This window comes from Heloderma suspectum, chromosome 6 (assembly GCF_057233095.1).
Source record: "Heloderma suspectum isolate Gila_16-S chromosome 6, 16-S_ref, whole genome shotgun sequence".
Classification (NCBI taxonomy): Eukaryota; Metazoa; Chordata; class Lepidosauria; order Squamata; family Helodermatidae; genus Heloderma; species Heloderma suspectum.
In genome coordinates, this window is record NC_139463.1 from 87,923,723 (window position 1) to 87,934,726 (window position 11,004).

Below are 11,004 nucleotides of genomic sequence, written 5' to 3' on the forward strand. Positions count from 1 at the left end.
CAAGCCTTTGTCTCCAATCACTGTCAAGTACAGATAGATTTCGAGTTTAGTCAGAGTATGTATACCCGACTCCTTGTGCAGTATAAAGGCCAAAGGTACAACAGGTCTGTAGTCACCAGCAATGGCCTCAAGCTGATCGTTGCTAGGAAGGAATTCTGATATGCTCAGAAGGAAAAACATGCAACCAATTTGCATAGAACAGATCACACATTTTTCAATATAATAGGTGGCCCTGTTCAGGGGTGAAGTAGGACCATGATTTGTTATTCATGAGCAATTCAGACCAGGTATTCACACATTTTGGAAAAAGGAAACAGTTTCTGGCATTCCTTGTTAGTTTTTTGTCCTTGTTATTTGCTCCCTGATGTTCAGGTGGGGCCTGAACACCATGATGTAGCATTTAGGGAAAAAGATGCAAGCCAGTAAGCCAGCGCTGGAAGTTAGGATAGAGAAGATCTCGACAGCCACCAGGTATTTCCCTTTGGTACTCATATAGGCAGGAACAAAGGAGAGCCAAACGCTGCAAAAGACCAACATGCTGAAAGTGATAAATTTGGCCTCATTGAAACTGTCCGGCAACTTCCTGGCTGGAAAAGCTACTGTGAAGCAGACAATGGCCAGAACACCCATGTAGCCCAGAACAGAGTAGAACATGGTGACTGAGCCTTCATTGCATTCTGCTACAATTTCCCCATTCAGTGAATGCATGTCCATATCTGGGAATGGAGGAAATGTACTTAGCCAAATCAAGCAAATTCCTGTTTGAATAGAGGAACAGGAAATGACGATCAAATTGGCCACTCTTTTCCCTACCCATTTCCTCATCTTGGATCCTGGTTTGGTAGCCATGAATGCCAGAACCACAGTGATGGTTTTTGCCAAAAGAGCAGAAAGAGCAACTGAGAAGATGATGCCAAAAGCTGTTTGCCGGAGAAGGCAAGTTATCTTCTTTGGCTGTCCGATGAAGAGCAAGGAGCAGAGGAAGCAGCAAAGGAGGGAGATGAGCAGGATGTAGGTGAGGCTCCGGTTGTTGGCTTTGACTATGGGAGTGTCCTGGTGCCTCACAAAGTTTCCAAGTACCAAAGCTGTGATCACAGCAAAAGCAACAGCAGACAAAGACAATGAAATCCCCAAAGGTTCCTCATAGGAGAGATAGCTTATAACCTTGGGAATGCATTGATCCTGTTCTACGTTTGGATAGTGATCTACTGAACATTCAATACAGGAATCCATATCTGGAAAGAAAAAGAAGTACTTTTTAATAAGAGACAGAGAGCAGATGCAATCTGAGAAGTCTTGAATTATTCAAATATCCTATCTAGGGATGGGGGAGAATTTCTCCCTGAAACTTCGGGGGGCTGAGCATTCGGCCCCCTGAAATTGGCGGTGAAATTCTCCGCCACTCCCCCACCCCCCCCGGGATGGGACTTAGCTCCTCCGAATGTCCCTCCCGGCGGCAGGTCCCAGCGGCGTTTCGGTGGGCTTTCATCCGGGGGCGGGGGCGGCAGCCAGTCTTTCGACCAGCTGCCGCCGCCACCATTACAGCTGAATTAACAAAAACAAAAAACCGTGATAGGCTACGTAATGATTAATGTTACGCTGCGTTGCCCTTATTTTCACCGTAGTCTACGTAAATCTTTACGTAGACTAGACGTGTCAAACTAAGGAACGCTAATGGCAGCGCCCATGGGCCGCTGCCATTTGCGTACGCGCTTTTTTTTTTCAAAGTCACCCGTGATAGGCTACATGACGATTTACGTAGCCTATCACGGCTGACTTTGAAAATCTAGCCGTGATAGGCTGCGTAAATCATTACGTAGCCTATCACGGGGCTTTTTTTTTTTCTTTTGAAGTTTGAGGCCGGGGAGACGGGGTGCTTCTCCCTGGCCTGAATTTTGGCCGGGCAAGGCGGGAAGCCTCCCCCCCGGCCTGAATTTCGGGGGGAGAAGCGAAGCGCCTCCCCCCCACTGCGAAGCAAGCTGCGAGACCAGGTAAGTGACTTTCGTACATCCCTAATCCTATCCCTGTCAGAGAGCATTGCCCAAATACATCTGCCTTAATCCATGTCTGGAAAAGAAAAGAAAAAAAATGCCTCTGATATAGGGATGTACGAATCCCTTACCTGGCTCCATGCAGGGGCATCCACGGTGGAGGGGAGGTGCTCTGTCCCTCCCCCCGGAATCCTTCCTGGCTGGCTCTGCTCCACAGCGGCTCCACGGAGCCGCCATCCAGGGCCATCTGCAGCTGGAGTTCTGGCCGCGGCCAGGCTGCTGAGGCCGCAAATGGCGGCTGTAGTAGTGGCCACCATTTGCGTCCTTCCAGGCTGCCGTGATAGACCACGTAAGTATTTACGTAGCCTATCACAGTAAAGGCAGCCATGCAAATGGCATAGTGGCCACCATTTGCATCCCTGCTCTTTGCTGTGATAGGCTATGTAAATACTTACGTAGCCTATCACGGCTGCTTGCAAGGATGCAAATGGCGGCCGCAGCAGCCCGGCTGCAGCCGGCCGGGAAACCAGCCGCCACTGTTGGAGCTGCTGCTGCCGCCACCGGAGCTGCCACCGCATCTGCCCCAGGGAAGTTCCATTGTGGGGGGATTTCACGGGGTGGCGGGGGGCTGGAGGCCATTCTACCAAGGATTCCGGGAGGAGCAGATTCTAATGAATCCAGCCTCACTGGAATCTGTGGCGGAATTCTCTTATATCTAGGGATGTACAATACACTTACCAGGTTTCGTCCAGGGACATCCGTGGTGGGGGGGAGGTGCTCTGTCCCTCCCCCCGAAATCCTCAATGGGGGGGAGGCGATCCATTCCCCCCCCCAGAATCCTGCCTGACCAGCTCCGCTGCCAGGCTGTGAAGCCACTGGCCAGGCCAACCTACAGCGGGGCCTCCAGCCGATGCCGGGCTGCTGCGGACGCAAATGGCGTCCTGAGTAGGGGACACCATTTGCATCCCTATGGTAGCCCATAATAGGCTACGTATATATTTATGTAGCCTATCACGGCTAAAGTGGGGACGCAAATGGTGTCCCCTACGCCATTTGCATTCCCACTTTAGCTGTCATAGGCTACATAAGTATTTACGTAAATATGTACATAGCCTGTCATGGAGAAAACGGAAACGCAAATGGTGTAGGGGACACCATTTGTGTACCCACTTTAGCTGTGATAGTCTACGTAAATATTTACGTACCCTATCACGGGCTACCATAAGGACACAAATGGCGTCCCCTACTCAGGATGCCATTTGCGTCTGCAGCAGCCTGGCAGCGGCTGGAGCCACCGCCGCCGGAGCCACCACCAGGTAGGCTCCATTCCGCGTGGCTTTCGTGGGGTGGTGGGGTGGGTTGCTGCATTCTGCCACAGATTCCGGGGGGATGAATTCACTGGAATTCGGCCCCCCGGGATCCGTGACAGAATTCTCTAACATCCTTACTGACATCCCTACTGAATAGAGGTGAAAGAAAACCCTCCAATACAATAGCAATTCAATACGGCCTTTCCCACATCAGATCTCCAGAGAGGGAGATACTATCCCCCAGTGCTTCAGAGTTTATAGGTCACTTCGCTCTCATTCCCATTCGGTATCTTTTGTCTCCTCAAAGTTCTTCTACTGTTTCCCACTCACACCTAGCTTGCCCCCACCTTGCTGGAGGGGGCGAATAAGGATGAGCCATCTTCTCTAACCATCTCCAAGCCCTCCTGGGGGATTGTTGTTCAAATTCCTTAACAGAAGGTGTGCTTGGAAACTTTGCCTCTTACTATTAAGGAATATGTCTGGTCATTCTGGCCCCATTAATCTTGCCAGGTTAACACCAGAATTAAGGTTATCTCATCTTGGGTCAAACTCAAACAAGCCAGGAAATTGGAAGCTAAGGGTGATGATTTGTCTTTCTGCCTGTTGTCTATCTATAAGTGTATATAGCAAAATTTACACAGACACTATAATCCTTCCCCCTGGCTCCTAGCTTTGCATAAGGAGTGGTTTCTTTTTATTTTGTATTATGTAAGAAACATTGAATTATTGGGCTCCCACAGAGTCTGCACTGGTATGTGATGACACAGCACTGCTTTCTTTGTCAGTAGCTGGCTATATATATATATATCTTCCTTCTTTCCTTTACGTATGAAGCACATTTCCAACTGAAACAAACCATCAATCCAATGTTTAGACTAGTGTCAAACTGTAGGGATGTACGAAAGGCACTTACCTTTCGCGGATTATGTTTATGGTTGGGGGGGTAGGCATTCTGTCCCTCCCCCCAGAATCCTCCCTGGCGGGGAGGGCGCTCCGTTCCTCTCCCCCCCACGGAATCCTGGCCGGCTGGCTGTGCTCCGCAGGGATTCTGTGGAGCCGCTGGCTCCGCCAGCAGCCAGACATCCAGCCGCTGGCTAGCAGGGACGCAAACGACGGTGGCCATAGCCGCCGCCGTTTGCGTCCCTGCAGTCAGCCGTGATAGGCTATGTAAATGTTTACGTAGCCTATCATGGCTGACTTAAAAAAAAATAACAAACGCGCGTACGCAAATGGCGGTGGCCATGGCCGCTGCCATTTGCGTTCCTTATTTTGGCACGTCTTGGTCTACGTAAACATTTACATAGACTAAGACGGCGAAAATAAGGGGAACGCAAATAGCGTAGCCTATCACGTTTTTTTTAAAAAAACTGGAAATGGCGGGGGCAGCAGCCGCTCGGAAGACCGGCCGCTGCCAAACCGCCGCCGAACCGCCGCCGGAGCCGCCGCCGCCAGGAAGATCCGCCCAAGGTAAGTCTCGTCCCAGGGGTGGTGGGGGGGTGGCAGGCCGTTCCACCACTGATTTCGGGGGGCCGAATACTCTGGCATTCGGCCTCCCAGAGATCTGTGGCGGAATTTTCGTACATCCCTATCAAAATGTGTGACCAAGCATACCTAGGCCTGAATGTAAAAGAGAAGTCTGCATTCTTGTATAACAAGACCTCTTCCTCTAGCCAGATATTCAAGGATCAGTAACATTTTCTTACTCCTTCCAGACCAAAGGCCATGCACATTTGTATTACCCTGGTTTTGCTGGATATGGTATGAGATGCAGTATGCTTGACATCTATGAAGAACCATGATTCCTACCAGTCTGATTAGAAATTTTCCCTTGAGGACACGGGGCACAATCATAGCAGCAAAATGGCTCCCCTTCCTTCTTTTTCCTGATGTGACCAGGATGGCAGTTGTCATTACACACAGAAATGGGCAGCACCTAATCAGAAACATCAGTGGAGAATGGACAGGACTGAGAAAAAGATGTTTTGATCATTATGGTTTCACTTGCGGGTGTAAAGTATCAAGGTGTTCTAAATGGGATAGATGCTTAGGCCCCTTTAGAGCCTAACAGATCCCCATCATGGACCCGGCTTGGCTTGCATTTTTGCAAGCCGAGCTGCATGATAGTTCCTGAAACTCAAGAACTTTAGTGGGGGCGGGGGGTGAAGTCACAGGTGGATTAGTGCCAAATCCTGGCCATGAATAGCACAATTTGCACAAAATTGCAGCTTAGACCATTTGCAGCTATGATTTTATGCAAATTGTGCTATTTCTGGCTGTGATTTTGCACAAGTCAGGATTTGTGCAACCCTTCTGCCAAAAAAAAGCATGACTCATTATTTGACTCATTGCATGCCGAATCAGGCCAGCTTGGGATCGCGCTGGCGTGAAGGTGCCTGAGTGACCATGTTGATGGCTTGTGGCACCTCACCATGTCACAGTGTAGCAAGATCCAGGCCACCCACCTCGTGCCCCGAGACAAAGGCCAAATGAAGCGTGAGCCCTGCCCTATGCATTAGGTCAATGCCAAACCGAGACAACTGCATAGTTGTCATAGAGGGCATGAAATCCTCAGCTGATCCTGTTAAGGAAGCATCAGCGTGGATGTTCAATTCCTCCAGGACCATAGTTCTAGGGTTCTCCAACACCACATCTGAGACCCCTCAGCCAGCTTTGCCAGGGAAGCCATTGGGCAGCAGTGTGGGCAGCCAGTTTCCCAATAGCGTCCCCAATCTGTCTCTTTGCCCAAGACAAGGTACAGGCACTCCTAGCCCAAACTAAGGTGGAGGATTTTGCCAGTGATCAATATGAAACTGTTATGGATAAAGGCCACCACCCCCACCCTCATGCTTGTTTTTCTACCCTGTGTGTGTGTGCCTGTGTGTTTTTGTATCACCACCATCAATCAAGTGTCACTCTCCTCTATAGGGAATTGCTGTGGTACCCCTTATGATATGTAAAAACAACAACAACAACACTTTGTTGTGGCAGTGCATGTATGTTTTAGGTGCATGTATGTGCCATGGCTGAGCCAACACAGCTCTCCCTGCTTTTCCACCTTATTCGGTGGATGTGAAATGGGGGTGGGGGTCCATTTTTTGTTCTTTTAAAAAAATCAACCAAGACCAATGCCTGCACAAAACAAACTATGATTTGCAGGTGACATGCATAATAATGGCACATATATACTGGCAGCACACATATATCAGCAGTACATGATAGGAGAGTACCTTCAAAGGCGGGGAGCAGGGGTATTTGAATGTTCTTTAAGAAAGTCTGAAGTTCCCGAGATGTTCAAGGAAAGTGTGTGTGAGTGTGTGTGTGTGTGTGTGTGAGAGAGAGAGAGAGAGAGAGAGAGAGAGAGGGAGAGAGATGGGTGGTTGCGTTGGTGGGGTTGGCAGAAAATTATTTGGAGGCGTTATACCAGTTAGAAGCAATCTGTTTGTATCTGAAGCCCTAGGCATGCATTCACTGGATGGTGTGTAGGGGTAATGTGGGGAGTGGGATATGGGCACGTATGTAAGCCCTGTCCCCAGTGTCACCGTGGGTCCATTTAGCCCTTCACGTATTGTGCACAAATGTCAGAATAGGTCTCCGCAAGCACATTCCTGTTTGGCAATGGAAAGTGGAGTCAGGGCTGTCTGATTCAGAGTGGGACCACAGCAGGGGGGTAGGGGGAAGTGTTAAAGTCCCCTAGGCATCCCAACGTTAGTGTCCTAATCTGTCTAGTAATGTATGGCCTGATGTTGTGAAGTCACATCCCATTAATAAAGGCATAGGCATTGAACCCGAATGTCCTTGATTTCCTCTGCAAACTCCTTTGAAAACATGGAAGTACTTGCAGCATTGTAGCTCCAGAATGACACTCCACATGCATGACAAACCTTCAGAAGCATTTGCTGCCATACAGTCAGGTCCACAACCATTGGAAAAAGGATAACTATTTTGGCAGTTGGCCTCTGTACACCACCACATTGAAGTTGAAAGGAAACACACCCAGATGGGAGCGAAGTCAGGACTTCCAGCTGTAATTCAAGGTGTTTGGCAAAAGTGGGGAACTAACCATTCAGGAAGGACAGGCAGTGGCATAAGCACACCCCCATCATTGGTGGCTCATAAGGAATGGAACGAATGGCTGATAAGCAGCTGCATGGCCAGGTGTGGCCTGTTTCCTGGGTACCCCATGACCAATCAAGCAGATAAAAGGCCTGGAGGTGGTTCTGAGTGTTACATTTGCATTTGGTAGCTGTTCAATGGAATTCCCAACATGAGGTCCAAAGAGGTGTCCATGCGAGTGAAGGAGTGGCCATCATTAGGCTGAAGAAACAAAATAAACCCATCAGAGAGAGAGCAAAATCATTGGGAGTGGCCAATACAACAGTTTGGAACATCCTGAAAAAGAAGGAATTAACTGGCAAGCTCAGCAACAGCAAAAGGCCTAGAAGACCATGGAAGACAACTACAGTGGATGACCGCAGAATTCTGCTCTTGGTGAAGAGGAACCCTTTCACAACATCTAGCCAGGTCAAGAACACTCTTGCGGAGGTAGGCATGTCATTGTCAACATCTACAGTCAAGAGACAGCTTTATGAATGTAAATACAGAGGCTTCACAACAAGGTGCAAACCACTGGTAATGCTCAAGAACAGACAGGCCAGATTAGCCTTTGCCAGCAAACACCTAAAAAAGCCTGCCTAGTTCTGGAATAAGATTCTTTGGACTGATGAAACCAAGATTAACTTGTGCCAGAATGATGGGAAGAGAAAAGTATGGAGAAGGAAAGGAACAGCTCATGATCCAAAGCATACCACATCATCTGTCAAATATGGTGGGGGCAGTGTTATGGCCTGGGCATGTATGGCTGCCAATGGAACCATGTCACTGGTGTTTATTGATGACCTGACTGCTGATAAAAGCAGCAGGATGAATTCTGAAGTGTATAGGGCTATACTTTCTGCTCAGATTCAGCTGAAAGCTGCCAAACTGATAGGATGCCGCTTCATATTGCAGATGGATAATGACCCAAAACATACAGCAAAAGCTACCCAAGGGTTTCTCAAGGCAAAGAGGTGGGATGTTCTTCAATGGCCAAGTCAGTCACCTGATCTCAACCCAACAGAGCATGCTTTTCCCTTACTGAAGACAAGACTGAAGGCAGAAAGACCCACAAACAAGCAGCAGCTGATGGCAGCTGCAGTAAAGGCCTGGCAAAGCATCTTGAGGGAGAAAACTCAGCATTTGGTCATTGGAGAAGATGCTGATGCTAGGGAAAGTGGAAGGCAAAAGGAAGAGGGGCTGACCAAGGGCAAGATGGATGGATGATATTCTGGAGGTGACGGACTCGACCTTGGGGGAGCTGGGGGTGGTGACGGCCGACAGCAAGCTCTGGCGTGGGCTGGTCCATGAAGTCACAAAGAGTCGGAAGCGACTGACCGAATAAACAACAAAATGGGTTCCAGACTTCAGTCGGTCACTGACTGCAAGGGGTTTTCATCCAGGTATTAAAGGCGATCCTTAAGTTTGAAACAATGTTGGTTTGTTCCACTACTTATGAGCCACCAACAATGGGGGGGGGTATGCCACTGGCTGTACTTCCTGAATGGTTAGTGCCCCACTTTTGTCAAGCCCCTTAAATTACAGCTGGAAGTCGTGATTTCGCTCCCATCTGGGTGTGTTTCCTTTCTACCTCAATGTGGTGGTGTACAGAGGCCAACTGCCAAAACAATTATCCTTGTTCCAACATTTCTGGCCCTGACTGTAGTTTGTAATGGGACAAAAAATCCTTAATAGTTGTTAAGCACTGGTCAGAACCTCGCCAAACCAAAGAAAGGCACGCCTCAGCTAGGGATGTGAGAACCCACCCCAGCTTGGGTTCTCTGGGTGCCCGCTGAAGAACCGCCCCTGCTTGCTTCCCCCCGGACCCGTGCTTGGGCTGCCCACAAGCTCAGCAGGCTGCCAGGACTCACCGTGATCCTGTTTAAATATGCACAGTTTGGGGGCAGGAAAGCTTAATATGTGCAATATTAGTGGCATTATACCTCTAATATTGCACGTAGTAAGTTTTCTGGCCCCAAACTGCATATATTTAAATATGCACATTTTTTAAACTTCCTTTTTTATGCAGAAACCAAAGGCGGGAAAATGGTGGGTGCTCACCCAATGCGCTCACAGTGAGTTTGGCAGGGTGCACGCAGGGGGCAAGTGAGGACTGCATCTCGGTGGGTGCAGTCTGGGGGTCATGGGGGGGCGTGGACCCTCAGACCCAGTTGGGTTCCCGCAATATCCCTAGCCTCAGCAATCCTGAATAAATACATCAGTTGATTTTAGCAAAATTTAGAAGTTATATATGAAATGCCATGATGAAATAGGGGAAAACTGTAAATGTGTCACTTTTCAGCAGATTTTAACTCCTTGTACCTTTGGAAATTTTTTATCACAAGTCTCTACAATTGTAGACCTCATCAGGTAGAAAGTGGATACTATGTATCACTTTTTTATAATCAGTAGAATTTTGAGGCTAATACTGGTGGAACTTGTGTGTGTGTGTGACTCACCTTCAATAAAAAGGCACTCCCACAACTCTTTAATTGATATCGTGTTTCTCTTATTGTACACGGCCTGGATATGTTGGACACGAAAGGTGGTGTAAAGTATTTTGAAACAGTCAAGTTGTGCTACATCTGGCAAGATCCTTGCTGTCTCACCTGCTTGAACGTCCTAGGCCACACAATGCTTTTATCATGGACTGTTAACTTTTTTCCAGGAGGAGCTACTGGATTGAACATTCCCACTTTAACTCTCAGAAAGGATTGATTTGGGAAAATTACCCAGTTTGTAACATCGAATCCTGTGACTGCTTCTCCATTTTCATCAAACTCTACTGCCTCCCCTGCACTGTTGTTGAATGAGATGCCCCTCAGAAACGGATGGAGCTAAATTCAAAGACAAAAACACACAAATGGACAACAAAGTATTTTCATGATCATGCTGACAAGTACCTATACTAGGAAGGTTGAGATTATCTTACATCAGTCTGGGTCTTGCTTCCGCACTGCTTTAATGTGGCTAGATGGATGCAAAACCTGTCCCTTGGGAAGAGTTGTCTGCCCCATTTCCTAACCAGGTAGAAATAGAAATTTGTGGCAGATCATTTTGGGTAATTGGGAATTATGGTATGCCCCTCACTCCATTTTGTCTTAATGTTCCGCTCTGGGAAAAAATAACTTACTGACCAGGATTCTATAGAAAAGGAAAAGGAGATGGAGACACTGAGCAAAGTGATATCTATTAACCTTAACTTTAAACCTAATGACTCCTATGCATGACTTTAAGAAATGCTCCATGGAGAGGCTGGGAAGAGCTTCATGTGTAACCTCTGAGGCTTTTAATGTAAAGAGGACATAATGCCGCAGGCACTGGTACCAGCTTACCCCCCACACAGCCACCTCCCTATCCAAACAAAGAAAAGAAAGATGTGGCTTTGATTGGAAATACCTGCCATGCCACCTCATTCCAGGGCACTAGCTTTCTTCCAGAGTCCCATAATTTGTGTTTGGATCTTGATACATACATGGAATATAAAGCATGTGCCACAGCAAGGGCAGCATTGTAAACATTGTAGCTGTGACCAGTCATACTCATTTCAAAGAAAGTTCCAGGAAGGCTCTCCAGTTTCTCGTCCGCACTGCAGTCTTTCTTCAGCACTC

The 11,004-nt window shown here is 48.0% G+C and overlaps 1 protein-coding gene across 1 annotated transcript; it reads right to left on the reverse strand.

Moving 5' to 3' along the window:
- Positions 1-333: 333 nt before the first annotated feature.
- On the reverse strand, positions 334-10,041 carry LOC146341739 (vomeronasal type-2 receptor 26-like). Its single transcript, XM_084807640.1, has 3 exons — positions 10,003-10,041; positions 5,108-5,234; positions 334-1,235 (listed from the first exon to the last, which is right to left on the reverse strand). The coding sequence occupies exon 3, from the start codon at positions 1,231-1,233 to the stop codon at positions 334-336; it is 900 nt and encodes a 299-aa protein (XP_084663766.1). The 5' UTR covers positions 1,234-1,235; positions 5,108-5,234; positions 10,003-10,041.
- Positions 10,042-11,004: the final 963 nt, after the last annotated feature.